The 21118-nt window shown below is 52.4% G+C and overlaps 1 protein-coding gene across 2 annotated transcripts; it reads right to left on the bottom strand.

The window, feature by feature from the left end:
* Nucleotides 1–619: 619 nt before the first annotated feature.
* On the bottom strand, nt 620–21052 carry Katnb1 (katanin regulatory subunit B1). 2 transcript variants are annotated; one of them, XM_008834878.3, is made up of 20 exons: nt 20922–21052; nt 19487–19783; nt 14420–14550; nt 11726–11843; nt 6114–6214; nt 5798–5839; nt 5198–5281; nt 4921–5036; nt 4498–4569; nt 4182–4332; nt 3881–4071; nt 3646–3776; nt 3223–3273; nt 2502–2569; nt 2270–2389; nt 2021–2170; nt 1733–1809; nt 1580–1654; nt 1318–1434; nt 620–1045 (listed from the first exon to the last, which is right to left on the bottom strand). In XM_008834878.3, exons 2-20 carry the CDS (start codon nt 19524–19526, stop codon nt 913–915), a joined length of 1968 nt encoding a protein of 655 aa, XP_008833100.1. In that variant the 5' UTR covers nt 19527–19783; nt 20922–21052; the 3' UTR covers nt 620–912. The 2 variants fall into 2 exon arrangements, with proteins under 2 accessions (XP_008833100.1, XP_017654113.1); XM_017798624.2 differs by lacking the exons at nt 11726–11843; nt 19487–19783; nt 20922–21052.
* Between the last annotated feature and the right edge of the window lie 66 nt (nt 21053–21118).

Raw genomic sequence — 21118 nt, forward strand, 5'->3', positions numbered from 1 at the left:
TCGGGGGGTGGGGCTTCAAAGACCTGTCAGGTTTGCCTATACCACACCTGGGCAGCCACTCCCACTGCCTGGTTCCACTGTGCATGCTCTCTGCTGGCTGTCCCTGCCTACTGTCTTTGGAACCATGGCCACTAATGAAGATCACACTCCCCACCTGTGCCATTTTGTACCTGATCCCAACCTTGGCAAACAAGTGTCTGCAAAAACTCTTCCCTCCTTGATGGCCACACCGACAGCTGTCCTCGAGGGCAGACCCTCAGGGATACTGCCAGGGCTGGGGTGAGCCAGCACAGATGATCCTGTGGACAGTGAAAGCCATTTAAAGCCCCTCAAGGTCATGCAGCCATCCTAGTTCAGTCCTCAAGCTATCAGAGAGGAAAGTGACAGGCTCTGAACCAGCTAAGTGGTGGCCAGATGGGAGGCTACACCTGCTGGCCTCACAGGGACCCAAGGACAACTGGGAGTGTGGCTGAGATAGCAGTAGCCCCAGCCTCCCCTTCTCCAGAGTAAAGCTGACCCTTTACTGTACAGGCCCTTCCTGCACACCTGGCACTGTGCTGTCCCCTGCTGGCCTTGGAGAGCCAGGTGTGCCCCAGAGGCTATGCCCCTCACAAGGAAGTCGGGAACAGTTATAAATTTAATAAATCTGCCTGATAAATTACAGCAGCAGCTCCGGGGCTGGAGTTGTTGCCCTGGGAAGCAAGGGCTAAGCAAGGCTGTGTAGCCACTGCTGGAGAGGAAGTTCAATCCTTGGCTGTGGAGGTGGCCAATGGGTTGGCAATGCTGCCTCCAGGATGGCTGCCAGGGCAGCAGGGGTGACCAGGCGAGGCTCGTGGGCCGGTGGGCGCACAGGGAACAGGAGTGGGGGGCCAAGGCCAGTGAGGGCCACTGTACCCCCACCCAATGAGTTTCTCAGTCCAAACTGGCCATGAGTAGGTGCAGTTCACGGAAGGCACTGCCATGGCGGCCACTCAGGCCTGACTTGCTCTTGACAAGGCCGCTGATGCTCTTGAGCTGTTTGTAGCAGAGTCGGCACTTGTGTAGCCTGCAGGCAGAGAGGCAGCACCTAAGGATGGGGCCAGCCCCCCCGACCATGACCCCACCAGGCCTAAGATAGCTCCAGCGCCACCCCCCCAAGAGCATGGGACCCAATCCATGCCAGGATGTAGGGTCACAGCAAGGCCATGGAGGAACCCAGCCTCTGGCTGTGCCCACCCCATATCTTGAGCCACTGCCCAGGCAGTGCCCTCTCTATAGGCTGTTTGGGCATAGCCATCTGCATGTAAGGCCTAGAACAGCAAGTACCGCATCCCTCACCTCTCCTCCCGGCTGATGTCCACACCCACAGAGGGCGGGGCTGCCAAGATGTCTGTGATGAGAGGCAGAAACCGCTGCAGGATCAGCTTCAGGGAGGTGCACCCAGTCTGGACATAGCTTCAGAAGCAAAATGGATGGAATCATGCACAGACGGACCCAGAGCCAGAGAGGACAAGGAGAGGAGGATTCTCCATAGGTGAAGCAGAAGTGCGCAAGTGCGTCCCTGGGCTCCTACTTGCTGTAGGCAGGCAGGGCTCCCTACCTTTCATACTTGCTCTGCAGAAGTTTCTCGATCTGTGGCAGCACTGTGGTACACAGGTCCAGCTTCCACAGGGAGCTGGGGAGAGGGCAGGGCGCAGTGCCATCAGGCCAGCCCTGTCCACCCCATTCTTCCCCTCCCCTTGAGGCCACTTACGCTTTCTGGTTGACAATGTTTAGGAGGTCCACCACTACAGACAGGTCATTGATCGCTACAGCAGAGTCCACTGATGTCTGCAAACAGAGCTCCATGAGCAGTGGGGATGGGGTGGGTGTGGGCAAGGTTAAGGGCATGTTAAAGGACTGCACCAACAAGGAGGGCAAGGCCCAACCTGAAATTGGTGCTCAACTGATGGAAGCTTGCCATACCCCCAGGACTCCACTGTGTGGCCACTTCTCTGTTCAGCTTGAAGCTCAGGCAGCAGGATGAAGGAGTAGCCCTCACCTTAATGTCACCTGTGGTCCACACGGCACGCACAGTGTCCAGGTTCTTGTGGCGGCTGGTGAGCACCACACACATGGTGTCATGGCCTTTACGTATCTGTGACATGGCATCCTCATCCACCAGCTCTGCCTGCTGGGGGATCTTCACAGCCTACAGGAGGGCACCCAGATGCTAGCATGGGGCAGGCAGCACAACCCCACCCTTCTCTTTTTAGTCCTCCACCCCACATCTTGGACAAGTCCCACTCACAGGCAGGAAGTCGGAGGCTTTTAGCCCAATGGGCTCATTCCTTGTGGCAGGGATGATGGCAGGCTCACCCTTGGGTGCAGGAGTGGAGGCCATGACTGGAGGCTGGGCTGGGACCTCAAGCTGCAGGGGTCAGAGGCTGAGCTGGCACCAGCCTGGGGCCTCCCTCAGCTCCTGACAGGGAGGTCCCAACCCTGGCTTAGGCCTATAGGATGCCCTCTCTGCTCAGACATACATTTGGCACCGGCAACTGCACATCCGTGGCTGGGCTGGGCTTGGAGGCTTCCTTTGCTGTGGCTGTGTCTAGAAGCAAAAGGAGAAGCCTGTTGTCAGACCAGAAGGGTCTGGTGGGAAGAGGGCAAGACACATGCATCTGTGACTGGGACAGAGCCAGGAAGTGGGAGCAGGGAGACCATCAGCAGGTGGGGGTCCTGGAGAACTGAGGTAGGGGCTGTCCTTTGATGCATGTGGATGGGATGCTATGGAGGATGAAGGGCCCACCTTTTCCATTCCAAAGATTAGAATGTTCATTTCCCAAGTTGTAAACTCTCAGCCAGGGCCTTCTGGCTCTGGCCTCCAACTTGCCTCTCTGGCTCCTGCTCCAGGTCTGGGACCTGACAATCAGTTGGTTTCCCCCCAACCCTAGTTCTTCCCTCCCTCTGTTCACTAGCCTACCGAAGTCCCATGCCCTGATCTCCAGTGGACCCAGTAACCTGTCCTCAGTAGCACACAAACCAGAGGCAGGCCCACCTACGGGTGCCTGTTTCTTTCTATGCACCTGGGCATGGGCTAGAAAGAAGCAAATGCCTGCTTTGCTCATGCTGCCTCTGGGGCCTTGCTGGGGTCAGGCACATGGCAGGCACTTCTGGGTGGGTAGAGGGACAAGATCAGATGGGGTAGGCCAGTGGAGTGGGCCAGGAGAGGTAAAGCCTGGTCCTCAGAAGCTGGGCACTCACCATCTTCTGGGGGTGCTGGGAAGGGCTCACTTCTCCGAGGTGGTGTCCGACCTGCCAAGGCAAAGGGGGCTGATACTTGGGCTACCTGTTAACTCTCTGGGCCTGAGCCCAGGCCCAGTCAGGATGTATGGCTGGAAGGTGGTTCCCAGGCTTGTGATTCTGTCTCTGGCCTCATTAACCTACTTGCACTATGGGTCCTCCCTTTGCTAAGTTCAGGGCAGGGCAACTGAGTGGATACTGGACCTCTGCTGGGAGTGCCCAGGTTCCTGCTTTCAGTCCTCTGGGAGCTCAGCTCAGCAATGCCCAGAGGACAAGGGCAGAGAGCATGAAGATCAGGTAGGGCCTGGGGGACAGAGCCATAGCAAGGCCTTCATCTCTGACAGAGGGGGCTGGGTTCCAGAGTGGGAGGGAGGGCAGCCTCACTGATGCTCTTCTTGGGCTGGAAGATCTCATTGTAGTCCTCAGCATTCTGGATCTCAGCCCGGGACTCCCTCTCATCCCGATCGTCCTCGCTGCTGGGACTGCGCCGTTCACTCTCCGAGTTGTGCTTTACCCTGGGGGTGCAGGGCCAAACAGAGGAGGCCAGGGTCCTCAGCAAAGCCTGGAGCTGGGTGCCCAGGGACGAGCCTACCACACTGCCAGGGCCTCACGCACCCACCTCTGAGGCTTGCTGCATGTTGTGCTGGGCCGCTCATAGATGCGCCGGAGGGAAACACCAGGGTTGGAGGGCTGTTGTGTCAGAGGCTGGCTGTCCTGCACAGGATCCTGGGCCACTGTACCTGTCCTGGTAACTCGAGTCAGGTCCACCACATAAGAGGAGACATTGCTCTGGGAGAAGGCCACACCTATCTGCAGAAACCAGCAGAGCTGGGATCGGGGTGGGGTGGGGCAAGACCCTACCAGGTCCAGTGGGTTGGGGCTTAAGGCGAAGGGTAGGTAGTGGGTGACTCTGCCCTCACCAGCTGGTCATTGCAGATGGCCAGATCAGCCACCTTGCCCCAGTTGACAAGGACCACATCAAAGCAGCGTTCAGGCTCCCAGCCATAGACACGCAGTGAGTCCTGGCAGCCACTATACAGGCAGCAGCCATCAGGGTTGAAGAGGACGCTCCTGGGCCAGGTGAGAGTTAGCTGTGGGTCCCAGCTCACCTAGCCCATACCCCACCCCAAGAAAGCAGGTAACCCCAGGACAGAGAGGAAGCAGAAGTAGAGGTAGGAAAGCCCATGCACACCCACATCCTGTTGCCTGGTGGAGGGACAGGGAACCCATGAGTACCTGACTGGCCCTGGCTCCCCTTCAATGCAGCTCACCACCTGAAACTTCTCCAGGTCCCAGAAGCGGATTGTCCTGCAAAGTAGCCACAGGAGGCCAGTCCCCCTGCTGACCCTGGCCTCTCCTAAACCCTCCCCCCGCCAGGGCCACTAGGAGCAATGTCTGTGGGAGGTACTAGCTCTGTGCAGGTGGAGAGGGTGTTAAATATGTCTCGGGCTGTACCTGATGACCCTACTCCAGGGCTGGCCCCATAAGCAAGGGGCCTCTCTACACTGTGCCCCCACAGAGGGGTTGGATCCTGACAGGACAGGAAAGGACAGGCCTGGGGCACCAGGAACCAATCCTGGCTAAAATTTAGTCTGCACAGGCTCCTCAGCATATGACTGGACAGGAGCCGGTGCAGGCAAGCAATATGCTCCTTCTCACCTGTCAGAGCTGCCAGAAGCTAAGAGGTACTCGTTGGGGTGAAATTCCACCACGTTGACAGGCCCGGTGTGACCAGGGAACTCAGACATCATCTTGCCAGCAGTCAGATCCCACAGCTGGGGCAAGGTGGGAGGAGGTTAAGGGTCAGGCTAGGGAACTGGCTGGGGGCCTGAGCTCCCTCACCACTCTGAACCATAAGCCCACTCAGCAGGGAGGTGAGGATGCAACCTGGGTGTGATCAGCAGACTCCTGGCCCCAGCTTGCATGCTGGCGTTACCTTCACTGTGTGGTCATCTGCGGCTGATGCAAGCCACTTCCCATCAGGGCTGAACCGGAGACACCGCACAGCCTGGCTGTGCCCCTGAGGAAGAGAACATCAAGCTCACTAGAGGGGCCTGGCCCCACAGCATCTCCCCAACCCCTCTGCCTGTCCTAACACAAAGGGCCTTCCTGGGGCCAGAGAGATGACAGATGGCTACCACTGAGAGATGTCAGGGACACTTCTCCATGTGTGGCCACAGACACCCAGGTTTCCATGAAATCAAGATTGCAGTGTCACTGGGAAAGTGGTTTTGGTCTCTTTAGAGAATTAAGTTGCTCTCATCCAAAAGCTCTTGAGAATGATTGTTAATCACAGTGCTGCCATATGCCCATGAACTGAAAGCCCCCTTACCCAGGGACACCAGCTACCTGTCTGACAGTTTAATAAATGTGCTCTGGGGATTGGTGGAAAGCTAGGGGTAGACCACCTATAGCACTGTTATTCTAGGTCCACATTCTGTAGTCTCACCCATGATGGACTGCAGCCCCTCAGCCCTGCTGTGGTGTGGCCCATGCTATATTTGATACCACATGGCAGTCATGGGGTTGTCTTTACCTTGTACCGGAAGACACAGCCTTTCCTCCTGATGTCCCAGAGCTGTGGGGAGAGAAGCAGAGGGTGGTGTTAGGTGAGATGATGACAGCCCTGGAGGCTGGGCCTGAGGGTAGTATGCAGCCATGAGCTGAGGGGATTGACATCTCTAAGTCATGACAGTCCTGAGAAGACAGGCTAGAAGGTTTGCCCCAGCTGGGCATCCTGAGTCAAAGTGGCTAGAGCCCCCTGGGCTCCATACCAAGGAGGGTGGGGAGGGAGGCTCTCCCCCGACACAGGCCGGAGTGTGGTGGGAGATGAGCGCCGAGTGGTGCCTCACCTTAATGTTTGTGTCCTGGGAACCTGAGGCCACAAATTCACCGTAGGGGTGGAAATCTAGGCTGCAGATGTTGGCTTTGTGTCCCATGAGTGTGCGGAGAACTAACCAGGCAAAAGAAAGCAGAGGTAATGATGTGAAAATACAAGCGAGTCAACAGAGGAAGGCTGCCAGGCCCATCTGTGCATACCCTTTGGTACAGAACCTGGGACACTGATGTGAAAATAGGGCAGATAAACTGAGCCCCACCATCCCTACAATCAGTTCTACAGCCATTTCTGTCACTATTCACATCCTCAGAAAATACAAGGCATCCCCATGACTTGTGTACATCATAGCCTGAGGCAGCAGAGGTGGTTACAACAGTGCTTGGCCTAAATAATGTGGCCACAGGGCTACTTGTGCAGAGCAAATGACCCCCAGGTTAGCACCAACGAGAGGGCAGGAGAGACCGGGGTGTGGGGGGGAGCTCAAGAACCCAGGACAAGGGATGTTTTCAGGTAAAAGTTATGTACAAAGAGAGGACATGCTGGGGCTCACACTGCCCAGGGGAAGAGCACCCAACCAGGAGACCTTGAGGGCAACTGGAAGAGCTGTGAGAATGCAGGATTCAGGGGAGAGGCAGCAGGGGCAGACTGATCATTTATCGCAGTTATGGTGATACATTCCATCCTTTGACGTTTGGTATGCCTCGGAGCAAACCTGTGTCACTGTCTCAGGGTACCACAGGTACCACTCAAGTCTGTCTCCAGTCTTGCTTTTTGAAAGATTTATAGTTCTGCTGTCTGAAGTCCATCAGTGCATGGGTGGTGGGCCAAGGGGCAGAGGAGTCCAGCCACCCTTAGGTCTAGTTAAGGTTTAACAGGGTGTTCTAGGGGCTAAAGAGCACTGGCTGCCCTTGCAGGGGACCTAGGTTTGGTTCCTAGCACCTACATGGCAGCTAATAACTGTTCTTTACTTCAGTTCCAGAGGATCTGAGGCCTTCTTCTGACCTCTGCAGGCATTGCATGACACAGGGGCACTTACACACATACAGACAATACACTCATACACATAAAATAAAAATAATAAAATATTTTTTTAAGGGACTGGAGAGATGGCTCAGCAGTTAACACTGGTTGTTGTTGCAGAAGACCTGGGCTTGAATCCCAGCACCCACGTGGCAGCTAACAACTGTCTGTAACTCCAGTTCCAAGGAATCCAATGACCTCTTCTGTCCTCCACAGGCATTGCACAACACAGGTGCACTTACCTACATGTAGGCAATACACTCATAACACATAAAATAAAAATAATAAAATAAAATTTTTTAAACGGCATTCTATAGAGGTAGTGAGCTCTGTTGTGAGAGGTGTCTAAGACTCTAGATGCAACACATCAAGTGCAGGAATATAAAGATCCAAGCACAGATGAACTGAATGAACTTTATTGTAACTGAGTCTTCACCCATCCACATCAGGCCATGGGTCTTGGAGTCACACAAAACTAGGATCAGTCCCTGGCTCTACTTCTCAATTGCTGTGTGACTCCAGGCAATCACCTCCTGACTTTCACGTTGGTTTACAATGAAAACTAAACAGCAAGTGATTAGAGTGGTCCTGTCACATGCCAAGAGCTCAATAAATGCCAGTTTCAATCATTTCCATTCTAGTTTCTTCCTGGAGAAGCCTGCCTGCATTTCCTCCAGTCTGTCTTCTGGACCTTCAGCCCTCCTCCTCAGGCCTCAAGCATGTGTCTCGGTGAGGATGTACTACCCAGAGCTATGGCGATCCGAGTGCCTCCCTCAGCACTGCACATCCAATGAGTGCTTCTGGTGTGTTCAGCAGGCTGACTCTACACATTAGGTCAGGGTCACTGTGACCATGCCAGGAGCTGGGTGGATGGTTCAAAGAGTGAGACATCATGCTTGAGGCTAAACAGCAGGGGCCAGGACCAAAGTTAGACCAGGTGCTGCCTCTTGAGTTCTGCCTGGGCCTCAGAAATGAAATCAGAGACAGAGCTACTGGCCCAGATCAGGCCCAGGCAAGAACAGCATGAAGTGAGCTGCTGTAGTGTCAGCCCCGAGGCCAGGTTCACTGTCATCCAGCCCTGGAGCCTGGTCTCTGACAGGCACTGCAGCTAGGACGATGCCACCTTCCCATGCCTGAGGAATCTGCCAAGGCACCTGCCTCATCTGTGCAGTGGATGTCCTAACCAACTGCACCCCATACTGAGCCCCCAGTCTTCTCTGCTTTTCAACTGTCCTGTGCTTTTGGGGCCAAGCAGGGTCTGTGGCCCAGGAAGCCTGGGCTGCATGCTAACCCAGCCAGCTTTCACTTTCCTACCACTGTAAGGGGGATCCTGAGACACAAGACTCTGTATCAGGGCCTACTCCATACAGGCCGGCTTCTTTAGGTGTGGACACCTTCCTGTGGGATCTGCTGGGCTGAGCACCCTCACCCTCCAGCTGCTCTGCAGAAAGCTGGCAGGACCACATTCTTCTACCATGACTTCTGCCCTTGCTTGTCTTTCCCAGGGGATGCCTGGTCTCATTCACAGGCTCCAGGGACTGCAAAGTGGAGGGGACTTGGGCCTGCCTACACATGTGGGGCCCTCCAAGCCCTCCCCAACAGAGTGGTTGCCCAGTCTCTGCCAGAATCCTCCTGTACTGTTTTGGCCCTCTCAGAAGTCCCTTTGTACCTTAGCCTCTCATCACTGTCAGTCACACTCAGGCCAATGGAGTGTAGGTGAACCTGAGGTCCTAGCTTTCCCTTCTGAGGGCAAGCTTGAGAACCCCAACATGAAGTAGATGGAGAGCAGAGAGCACTGGGGCAGGAGTCCTGACACTAGGATTCAAGTTTCAGGTTCTGCCATCTGCAGTCTCAGGGCTTTTACTAAGCCCAGCATCCTTGCTGGCATCAGTCTGCCTATCTGTCACAATGGGAGGCCCCGCCAGTCAGATTTTACCATCCATACCCAGCTTGCCATACAGGAATCACTCTTGGTCCCAGGGTGAAGGGCAGCAGCCAAGGAAACCTGGGGTGGACTGTGGCCCCATAGCCTCTCCCTTTGGTCCTTTTGCCCTTCACTGAGTCATGGTGGTGGGATCCACTGGGTTCAGTCTGGGGCAGAGGTCTCCTGGGGAATGACTGCCTTCTCAGTCAGAGTCCACCATCCTAGAGTGCTCCTCCCCGCAGCTCAAGTCCAGTGATGCTCAGCATAGCATGCCCTGGGTCCTGCTTGTGGTTTGACTGCAGGACCTCTCCTGAGACATAGGGCATGCAGCCCTATTTGTTATCAAAGGGGTCTTGGGGCTCTGTGTTCTTCAACAGACCATCAGCATGAGGTCACTCCAGAGGCCCAGCACCAATATCTTTCTTAGGGCCACTCATACAAATGTTTTGGAATGAAATGAAGCTTATTACTATGTGCATGTGGCCAACAGCTGCCATCCCACAGCAGAGCCTCTTGGGAGCTCTCTGGGAAAGGCAGCCTGGGCCAGACCTGTGGCCCCTGTGTTTCAGCAGGTGGCCTCCTACCCAGAGGCAAAGGACTCTACTTAGACTGCCTGTGGCTAGCCTATGTCATGCTCAGGAAAGCATGCTGAGTCAGCTGTAAACACTGCAGATCTGAGGGGTTCCACATCAATTTCCAGATTCTTCCAGCAAATTTGTAGGGCTGACAACACTGCACCACACTGCCACAGAATAACAACCACAAAGCCTGGGTGGTGGCATCTGCAGAAGGCAGGCCTCTGTGTTTGCAATCCAGAGCTCAAGGCTCAGGGATGAGAACAGACTCACAGAAGGGCTCATGGCAGTGAAGCTGGGACATCCTATAAGTTGAAGGAGGGAGAGGGAAAGCCCTGTTTAAGAACAGGCTTTCATAGCAACTCTGTAACCTAAATGGCAATGGGTCACAGCTTCAAAATCACAAAGGTAAATTACTTCTAATCTATAACTCTATACTGAATTCTAAAGAATGGAGGTAGAATGAGGTCATTTTCAGTCATGGAGGGTCTCAAACACTCTGCCAACCATTTGACCTCAGTGCTGTTTGACCTTATACATGCTAAACAAGGGCTCCCTACCATTGATCTATATCCCTAGGTCTTGGACTTTGAAACGGGCTGGGCCTTGAGCTTCTGATGTTCTTGGCTCTGCCTTAGCTGGGACTCCAGGCCTGTGATACCACACCAGATCCTTTCATCCTTTCTTAGTGGGCAACGAAGAGTGGGCTCCATCATGAGAAGAAACTAATAAAGAGAACATCGTAGGATCAGGCGAGCAGAGACAGGGACGAGGAGGCCAGGGGTGATGGCTGGCCTGCAGCCTCATGGCTCCTAGGCACTGAGCCCAGGGAAGAGAGACTCTGAGAGAGAGCTGGATTACCGGAGGGACCTGGGGCGGCGGGGAGTTGGCTTCTCTAGTATAGCTTTTGTGGTGAGTGGTGATGGGGATGTCAAAAATGCAGATAGAAGATGGACAATTATTCACTCCAGGGAAAAAAGTCAAGCTACAAAAAGAAACACTTGGAGGCGGGGGGGGGGTGTCCTTGCAACACAATGTTGACCATGTAAATAGTGACACTGGGAGGACAGGAATTAAAATGTGGGCAGTGGGCCTGGGGCTGGGGTGGCTGCAAAGAGCTACATCCTGCCTCCCACAGCACAGGGCAGTGTTTCATGTGCACCATTTTTTCTTTATTTGGGAGTTTTCTGCTTTTGTTTTTGTGGCAGGGTTTCACACCATAGCCTAGGCTGGCCTTCAACTTAGCAATTCCCTTGCCTTGGCCTCCTGAATGATGGGCTATAGGCGGCACTACCACACCAGGGCCAACCTTTTTTGTTGTTGTTTTGTTTTTCAAAGACAAAAGTAAGTATAATGTTAAGTGTTTAGGAAAACAGGGATGATGGGGAAGGGACAGAAAACAGGTTCTCAGAGCATGGGAAGGAGGGGCAAAGGCTTCCTCTCTCCATCACAGTTCATGCTAGAATGACCTACCCTGGGCTTTTCAAAGCATGTTACTCCTGCCAGTGTGAAAACTAAATGAAGACAAAGAGAATGCAAGCAAACAGAAGGTCCACACCCCTCGTCCACCCCAAGTTGAGGCACATGTGTCTCAGCTCCACTGTCCTTCCCACACGGCCACCCACTTATCCACATGCCCTGCAGGGACCTCTGGGCATTTGATGTCCTTCCAGGTTCTGGCTTTGTTTGTTTGTTTTTGTTATTTTTAATACAGGGTCGTCCTGTAGCCCCAGCTGGCCTGGAACTCACTGTGTAGACAAGTCTGGCATCAAACTCATAGAGATTCACTTTCCTCTGCCTCCCAGGTGCTGGGATGAAAGGCGTGTGCCACCATACCCAGCCCTTCCAGATTCTGAATACACACATATGCATACATACACACATACCATTGTTCATGCAGACATTGTACATGCTGCTTCCTCAATGCCAGCACTTGGGGGATGGTAACACCCATTGCTGCTGGGCTAATGGAGCTATACGGGTGTCACCCCCTCTGGTCAGTGCTCTGGGAGCAAAGCACCAAGACTTCCTGGAGACAGCGGTCCAATGTCCTGAGCCTGAGGAACAGCCCAAACACACAAAGGGGTATTAAGTGGGGAGGCCTACTTTTGGCAGCTTCCAGGTCCCAGACACGGATGGAGCCCGACTGAGAGCCAGCCACGATGAGCTCCTCAGGGGTGTTGAGGCGGACACACTCCACAGGGGATGTGTGACCTGTCAGGCTCTGCGAAGAGAGGGCAATAGCTCCAGTGAACTGCAACAACAACCCCCAGCTACTGCCCCAAGACTTAGGAAAGTCTTCACCAAGAAGTGGCTAAGTAGAGGGCTGTTCCCCAAGGCCCCACCTATGCCCTCCTGCTCTTAGAGTAAAAGAGAAAAACTCAGCTGGACATGGTGGACAGTCAGCCACAAGAATGGATAAAGCAACCCTTCAAATACCTGTGATCCCAGCACTTAGGAGGCAGAGGCAGGATGGTGAGTTCCAGGCCACTCTGGACTACAAACAAGATCCAGGCCAGCCTTGGCTATGTACTGAGATTCTGACTTTAAAATCCCAGGCATTCTTTAACCACCTCCCTCTCATTCCACAGTGCTTCTAGCATGAGCATCACCTTCAGAAATCACCCTGAGCCACTGGAAGGAATCAGGGGACCAAGATAAGGAGATGCTGACCCTTTAGCCCTGAGTCTGAACAACTCCACTCAGGTTGTTCCCATTGCCACTCTGTCTGGTTAGAGGCTATGGAAAGCTAGGCATGCATCGCCACTGTGTGCCCTCTGGGTACCAGGCTCCCTGGGGCCTGCCTGCCTGCCTCATGCTCCCAGGGACCTGGGAAGGTCTGCTGGAGAACAGGTAGGTTCTGCTCACCTAGAGCAGAGAGACTGGTCCAGGTGAGGTAGAAGGAGCCGACATCTCCAGCTTTGTGGTGGGAAGGCCGAAACCCAAGCCCATGGTGTCTGTTACTCCCTGCATGGGCCCTCAAAACACAGTGGCCATTCCACTAAGGTTTGATAAGGCAACATTCCCAATGGGGATGTGTGAGGGCTGCTCCTCAGCCTGGTAGTTATAGCAGCTTTTCTTACTCTGCCCGCCTGTGACAGGCCTCTAAATGGGCCCAGACAACTGGGCAAACAATGTCTTCAATTCCAAGAACTCAGGAGGCTGAGGCAGGAGCATCTCTGGGTTCAAGGCCAGCCTGGGCTACACAGTAAGACCCTATCTCAGAAAAAAAAAAAAACATCTTGCAACATCTCAGTTTATTCTCTGCATGCACAAATCCAAGGTTATTCATGGTAAGAGACTGGAGTTCATGTAAACGTCCATCACAGGAGCCCTTCAAACATGACGAAGACTCATCTCCGCAATACTTAGGGGAACAAAGATGCAGGGTGTGTACACAGAATGAGACCACTAGAGGGGACAGATGCACCTGCTGGCCTACCTATATACTAAGTAATTCTGGGGCACAGAAGGAATTTGGAGTCCTGGTCATCTCCAGGGAGGAAGTGAAGTCAAGAAGGAAGATCCAGCACTCACCCTCTTGCCTTGTGGATGTTGAGCCCATGAGTATCATACACTCAAAGCAAACAAAAATAAAGCGACCGACTGCCTATAGAGCACGCACCTCTCTGCAGTACTAGGGATATCCCCAACCCTTGCTGATTATTTGGCAACTTACGTTTATTACTCTGACATTTCATGGGGAAAGAAAACATTTGATGTCTACCAAGTAAAATAAAAAAATTTCATTCTTACTGAACACTGGCTATGATCTGATGGGTCTCAGTTTCCTCTCAATCTCACAAAACCACTGAAGTAGCCAAGTTTTCACTGATAGCTATCACCTTCCGTCACTTTCCCTTCATGTTTATTTGGCCGAGTGTCAAAAGAATGACAATTCCCTGAGCTGGTGAGGATGTGGAGCATAGCCACACCCCCATGCTGTGGGTGAGGACAGAAGAGGCTTCTGCAGGGCAGTGTGGCAGCCTGTTCTGACCACCTTTCAGAAGCACACACCCTCAGACTAGGTGCAGTGATCACGGATCTGCTCAAAAGTTTGGGCGGATGAGGATGTTTAACAGTGTGGTTTAGCAGCTAGAAAGCAGGAGCCAGCATCCTGTGGATGACAGGGTATGGCTAAACTAATTACAACTCATCCCTGCAATCTGCTGTAAAACAGTGTGAAAACTGTGCTGTAAAACAGTATTTGCTGGCATAGGAAAAATCCTCATGGAACTGTCATTCTAAAGAATCAGGTTACATAGAGTAAAATGGTTTTCAGAGATACATTTTCGTGTGTGCACATGGATATGCTTCTACTACAACATCTAGAAAGACACAGGCCCAAACCTGGTGGTCACTGGCCAACAGAACTGCCTGAGATTGCTTTGTGGCCCCCCACCTCCTCCCTTCAGGCTTTCCTGCCTTGGAAAGCAGATGCAGCTCTGTATATGGTACATGCCAGGAAAACTGTTTAAAGAGCTACCTCCCTAAGTAGTGCCAACCAAGACCCCTCCAGTCCTTTCCATGGACTAAGGCTGGGGATGAATGCACAGACAGACAGACACACCCTCCCACACACATGCAGCAAGGAGTCAGGTCTTATTTGAACCTCTTTCCCATGTAAACTCTGGAGCTCTGTCCACACCCATGTTGTCCCGTTTCCTAAACACCTGCCACCATCCCAGCTGGCCTGGGCTTCACTGTGCAGACAGCTAGAGTGGCACTGATGGTATGCTGGGCCACCCTGGTATCCCTACCAGCCCCAATCCCCACCAATGGCCATGGCTCATCACTCACCATGATGCAGTTAGGCTTGTTGATGGACCACAGGTTGACACGGCAGTCATCCCCTCCAGTGGCCAGCAGCCGCCCGGAGGCCTTGCCCAGCACCAATGAGGACACATTGCTGGCATGAGCGACGATCTCCTCTACACAGGAGAGAAAGAAAATGTCAGAGGACTTTGATGGGCCATAGAGAGGAGGTGGCTCTGCTCAGCTACTGGCTCTGAACTTGAAGCCCAAATAATCCCCCTGAGCTGCAGACCAGCAACAGAGCAAGGTGTGGGTCAGAGACTAAAGTGACTATCCCTCCACCTGTCACCCTGTCCTGCTCTTAGGCCTCCTAAACTTTTCCTTTCTCTTCACATCAGCTGGTAATACCAACCACATGGAACATATTCCATATGCACACACATTCAACCAACTCCAGACAGGAAATAATGGGAATAAGCACATCGCAGTGTAGCGCATGGTGGCACACACTTGTAACCTCAACACTCAGGAGGCTGAGACAGGAGGATCAGGAACTCGAAGTCAGCTTAGTCTACAAAGACCCTGTCACAAACAAAACAAGCACCTGTCCTTTTCTGTACATGTAGACCTTTTTTTTTTCTTACTGCTAGTCCCTAAATGATATAACACAACAAATATTTAAATAGCACTTACACTGTACTAGCTATCACAAGTAATAGATGATTCAAAGTACCCAGGAAGGTGAGTGTAGTTTCTACGCACACTTACCACTGTATGAAGGACTTGAGCACGTGTGGGTTTGGGTATCTGAGTGTAGGGGTCCTGGAACCAATCACCACAGATACTGTGGGATGACTAAACTCAAATTTTAAAATTGGCTTTCTATTTTTTTTTTGGTCTTTTTGAGACAGGGTCTCCCTGTAGTCCCAGCTGGCCTAAAACTCACTATGTAGACCAGGCTGGCCTTGAACTCACAGAGAGCCGCCTGCCTCTGCCTCCCGAGTGCTGGGATTAAAGGCATGCCCCATCACACCCGGCTTGGCTATTTTTATTTAACTCTGTCTTAAGAAATAAGATCCACGGATATGGTCATAACTTTTTCTGATATGAAAACACTCAGAAAAGAAAGAAAGGGAAAAAGGACTCATGCACTTCCTAAGTGCCTTTCAGACGCTCTTAGGTGCCACTCAGATGGACAGAGTCCACCTGGGACATACCTTAGAACAATTCAAGTTCTCTCTAGACATCTGTCTCCAACTCCCAATTCAGAATCACAAATCAGGTGCTGGTCTGGGCTCTGTTAGCTATGTAGCCTTGGACTAGTCACCCATCCTCTCTGAGGGAGGGTCCTTGTCTTGAGAACAGGCTAACCCCAGGGCCAGCTCACTATGAACAGGTTGAGCAGGTGACAGGCAGGCTAAAAATTGGTCAACCTGGACAAAGTACCATCAGGTCCCCTGGTGGACAGGGAGTGGGTTTCATAAAGACAGTGGCAGGAGACAACAGATGTAGGTTGCAGATGTGACTGACCACAAAGAGTGGGAGATGAGGCCACCTGTAGGCAGCCACTAGGACCTTGGCCTGGACTGTGGGGCCAAAGCATGGGCCACAGGTGGGAACTTCAGGGGCCTCATCAGTGCTCTAGAAAGAACTTAGCAAGGAACCAAGAGGCAGCCTAGGCCTTGGAGCCAGTCCCTGGTCCCCAAGTTCTTCCCAGGAATGAAGAGGAGAAAGGAAAGGGCAGGTCTTCCATACAGGCAAGGGAAACCCCAACATGCAGATGCCCTGAGAGACTGGCTTGGGTGATGCTGAGGAGGATGTCACCTGTTCATGGAGGGCCCTTCTTCCACTCCAGGTCTTACTCCACCCTACCTGGATGGCTCCTGTATGAGCTGTAGAACACAAGGAGACTGGAAAAGAGGCCCAAGAAATCCAAGCAGCCTGGCTCCATGGAGCACCTAAAGATGCCAGGGGCCCTAGCTCCGGACACCATTTCTGAGTCAACACTTCCTAATAGAGCCTGGAAGGACACAGATGGCACAAGCAGCAGCCAGCCCAACTAGTGAGTTAGCCTGGGCACTGAAAACTCCATCATTTGGAACCATGGGAGTTGGGGCCCTCTCTAGTCCTCATTTTAGCCACAGTGTCTTCTGACCTCTAGACAAAGAGGTCTCCTTCTCCACAGCCACTCCCTGGACCCATCTGAGGCCCTTGTCCATTAGCTCTAGCTTTTACCCTCCCCTGGGAAAGTGGAATAGGTCTAGCTCAGTCCCACCTCAGGACCCTACTGCCTAAGACAGCCATTAGTGTGGTATAAGTACTTCTAGGTATCTACTCTAGGCCTGGCACTGGGAGGCTATGGAATGAGAGCTTCCTGCCTTCAGGGAGATCAGATGCTTCCTGGGCAGCTGGGCCTACCTAGGACTGGAAGAGTCACAAGGGGTTGGGGGGGGTCTGTGTTGGAGAGAGGTGAGATGTCTCCCCTCAAACAGATGCTGATGGGAGCTCATGCAGATGGAAGGTACAGCACAGGCATCAGCAAAAAGCAGCAACTCCTGGGTGCCAGATTTTCATACAAACAGGTCAAAATCTTCAGTGTCTCCGGGCAGGCCAGGTGAGAGCTACTGTTCTGCCTCTTGCCATAAGTCCATAGGACCTCCCCAAGCCCTGGCAGTACATCCTGGCCTCTACACCCCAGCCAAAGCTGGGGAACACTTGCCTTCTGCCTAGAGGTGCTGAGGATTTGCATCCTGGGAGGAAGATGCAAAGGATGGGCTTCAGTAATTCTGCACTGGCCAAGAGCTTTGATTCTCATCAGACCCTGAAGCCCCAAGGAGTCCCAATCTATGTGGCCTTGGACTCCTTAGTTTATACTCATGGCAATCTCTGCGCACATGAAACTGTCAGATTCTTGAGGCTGGAGAGATGGTTCAGCAGTTAGGAGCACTGACTGCTCTTGCAGAGGACCCGGGTCTGATTCCCAGTACCCACATGGCGGCTATGAACCATCCTTAACTCCAGTTCCAGGGGAATCTGAAGCCCTCTTCTGACCTTCACAGCATTTCATGACATGGGTGCACTCACATTCAGGCAATACACTCATACACATAAAATAAAAATAAATAAAATATTTATTAAAAAAAAGAAACTGTCAGCCGGGCGTGGTGGCGTACACCTTTAATCCCAGCACTTGGGAGGCAGAGACAGGCGGATCTTTGTGAGTTCAAGGGCACCCTGGTCTACATAGTGAGTTCCAGGACAGCTAGGGGTACAGAGAGACCCTGTCTCAAAAAGACTGGAAAAAAAAAGAAAAAAAAAAGAAAAGAAACTGTCAGATTCTCAACATGCCTGATCTCATTACCACTTGTTGCTTAACTATTTTGATGGCTTGAAGTCTTTGATAATGGGTTTTCAAAATAAAACCCAAGGTTTCCAAAGGGTAGGGTCCTGTGGACATGGACCCCTGCAGAACTCACTAGCTTCATCTGGTATCATTTTCTCCTTGCTACTGTGCCACAGCCTCAGAGCCTTCTGTAGGTCCTTCCAGTACATGCCAAGTTCTGTCTCAGGGCCTATGCACCTGCTATTCACACAGCTGTCCCTGTCTCACTCTCTACCCTCACCATTTAGTTAACTTGTTCCAAGCACACACATCAGCTTAGAATTAGACCAGGGCTGGAAATACATGGATGTGATTATCTGAGTCCTGTTATTCTCTCAGGCTGAGCTCCCACTATACAGTGACCTTGGCTATTTTGGCCCTGATTTACCTCCCAGTGCCTGCTCTACCCTTTGGTATAGTCAGCTGCTGAAGAGCTGGATACATAATCCCCACAAATAAAAAGCCACTCCGTCTAAAGTGTACCTTCCTTGAGGGCCATTAACAGGGTTTTCCCAAAATACTAGAGCTTTGGAGAACATCTTGAAAATAGTCCCAATCTCTCACTTTACAAATGAGGAAACAGTTAGCAAACAGTTTTGCCCAAAGTCCTGTGTTTAAAAAGTGCTAGAGCCTTACTCCAGTTCCTGAAGACAACCAGGGATAACACCCAGCAGAGCAGGAACACACCTAATCTCTGCCAACCAGTTACAACTCAAGAGGGACCCACAGAGGCGTGGAACAGGTCCTCCACACATGATCCGAGGCCCCTTGGAATCCTCAGGTTTTAGAGGGTTCAAAAGAAAAACAAAACTACTATCTTAATACCAAGATGGTATTGGCTTTTGGTACTCTCATTTGCTCTAGCAGAATCTTCGAGAAGATACATATGTGATGACATTATCACTAAATGTCAGGCCTAAGTAAATGTCATGTTTCAAAACTGTCTTAGTGTTTTCTAACATGGCAAACATGGGTAAGAAGAGTTATCTATTCTAGACAAAAGCACTTTGAAGTTCTCAATAATTTTTTTTTTTTTTTTTTTTTTTGAATTTGAGGAGGGCAGTAGCAGAGGGGAGAGCTGGAGATGATGCCCAGTGTAGGCTGCCTACGTAGACCAGGCTGGCCTCAAACTCACAGAGATCCTCCTGCCTCTGCCTCCCCAGTGCTGGGATTAAAGGTGTGCACCACCATACCTGACCTTAGACAAAAGCACCTTGGGGCTCTCAATAATTTTTAAGACTTATTATAAGAGTCAAAAGAATTTAGAAACACTCTTTGCTCAATTACATTCCAGAGCCTGTCAGCATCTGTCTATCCTTCAGCCCCCTCGTCACTTCTCCATCCCATTTCAAGATGTTTTCATGTGACTGAAGAAATCTGATTTGTAACATGTTTAAAATTTCTAAAACACCATTCAGCTTTTCTCATCCCACCTGCCCATCAGCCTGAATGGAAATCCTACATCAAGTGCTTTATTAAGTTTGAGATCTCAGCTGAATCTCATAGCAGTTACAGAATGTAGGTGCAATTATTTCGCTCTATAGATACAGAAACTGAGCCTTGAAGGGGATAAGTCACCTGCCCAATGTGATTTACATCTTGGTCTACTTTACAAGGCTCAAGTCTCCCCTGCACCAAGGAGAGGAGACAAAGCTGCAGGTTCAGACTCTGCCCAGCAACAAACAGCCCACAAAACAATGGGATGATAAGGAAAAATGAAAAGTACTCACGTAACTTCCAGGCCGTCTTGGTGACCACAGGGGTGGCCATGTTTCAGGGGCTGGCACCTGAGACCCCACCCACAAAATGGACTGTGCTTTCTTTGTGGGGTGGGGGTGGATCCCCCCCAGATCCGCCAATCAAGTTGGCAGGGAGTCTCCACACATCCAGGCAGAGAGTCCTCCTCTCTTGGCCCAGGACTGCCTGGTGGTTTAGATCATCCACTGCTGCTGTAGCAGCCTGTGCACATCTGCCAGGATCCAGGATCATGGAATGTCAGGCTTGGGCCATCTCAGCTCAACACGAGACTGGAATAGAAGTAGAGGGGATGGGGTGTTAAGAAGTGTTTAGGGAAGAGTTGCAGGTCCCTGGCTCACCAAGGTCCCTCGATGACCCACCAAATGCCCCCAGGGCCTGGAGCTGTACTGCACATGGGATCTGAGAAACTTCAGAGGGGGAGGGACTTAGCACTGGAACAAAGACCTTAGATCTTCCCAGAGTAGCTGGGTATGGTATCACATGCCTTCAATACCTTCATTGGGGCGGGGGGTGGGGGGGGATGGCAAGCCTGATCTATATAGTGAGTTCCAGGCCAGCCAGGGCTACATAGTGAGATGCTATCTGAAAAAACGTCTTTCCGGAGGTCTGAGATCACAAGAGGCTGTGCTCAAGGTGGCTGTCTCAAATACGAGCAGCTGCAGTGGGGTGGGGAGGACCACATGTCTGCACTTCACACAGATTTCTGGGAATTACTGCTTGCACCTGGTGTATCAGATGAGCATTGAAGACCGAGGGTCAGGGGCCCATGACTAGCAGCCCATTGAGAAAGTCCTTGAAGTCCTGGGTTGTGCGGGACGGATGGATCTCCAAGAGGATCCTGAAGGTCCAATCCCCTCGTTCCCGTAAAGGGAACCACACCTGCCCATGCAACTCTCAAGGACAGAGATGGGAACTGGGTCTCCAGTCTGGGCGTAGGTTGGAATGAGTCCTCAACTCTAAGAGGCATGGCGTCTTCCACAGCCTTGGCCCTTCAGCACTTGGCCAGGAGCCTCTCCCTGCGTTCCCTTTCTGCTGTCGCCCATGCTCCCACTCAACGCATCATGACCTCCCTAGTTGGCCTCCGCCCCGCCAAACCCCTTGACTCTCCTTTCCTCGCTGCTATCGGAGTCCCCCATTCATTCGCTCCACTGCTTCTCGCGCCCCAACTCAGTACCATTCCGCTCTGTTTCCGGTCCCCTAACTTGCCCCCTCCCGCCTCGTCCAAATCTGGGGCTGGTCTCTCAGCCTCGCCTGACCCTCTCGCCCCTCTGGCTTCTGGGGTAGCTGGTTCCAGCCTGCCCCGGCCCGGAACTCTCTCCCGGCAGCGCCCTCGACCCCCTCCGAGCTCGGCCCAGGCCGGAGCCCCTCCTCCCCGCTCCTCCCAACCCGGGTCATCGCCCACTCTACCTGCAGCTGTAGCTCGGGAGGCCAAGGCTCCGCTCCAGGCGCGACCCCCACTTGCCTCCATCCTCTGCCCTGATTGGTTGCTGCTTGACAACCGACCCTCACAACAAAACCTACGGTTCAGAGCCCCGCCCACTTCGCCTTCTGCACCAATTAGACGCCGCGGACGCTCCGCCTTCCTCTGGGATTGGCCAATAGAA

The sequence above is a fragment of the Nannospalax galili genome, unplaced genomic scaffold, assembly GCF_000622305.1.
Source record: "Nannospalax galili isolate Female #2095 unplaced genomic scaffold, S.galili_v1.0 scaffold957, whole genome shotgun sequence".
NCBI classification, from domain to species: domain Eukaryota; kingdom Metazoa; phylum Chordata; class Mammalia; order Rodentia; family Spalacidae; genus Nannospalax; species Nannospalax galili.

Coding starts and splice junctions, on each gene's coding strand:
- Katnb1 (XM_008834878.3), bottom strand. CDS start 19,526: ATGGCCACCCCTGTGGTCACCAAGACGGCCTGGAAGTTAC. Junction 5,282..5,797: donor GCTGTGTCTTCCGGTACAAG/GTAAAGACAACC, acceptor TCTCTTCCTCAG/GGGCACAGCCAGGCTGTGCG. Junction 1,810..2,020: donor GGACCACAGGTGACATTAAG/GTGAGGGCTACT, acceptor CTCTGTTTGCAG/ACATCAGTGGACTCTGCTGT.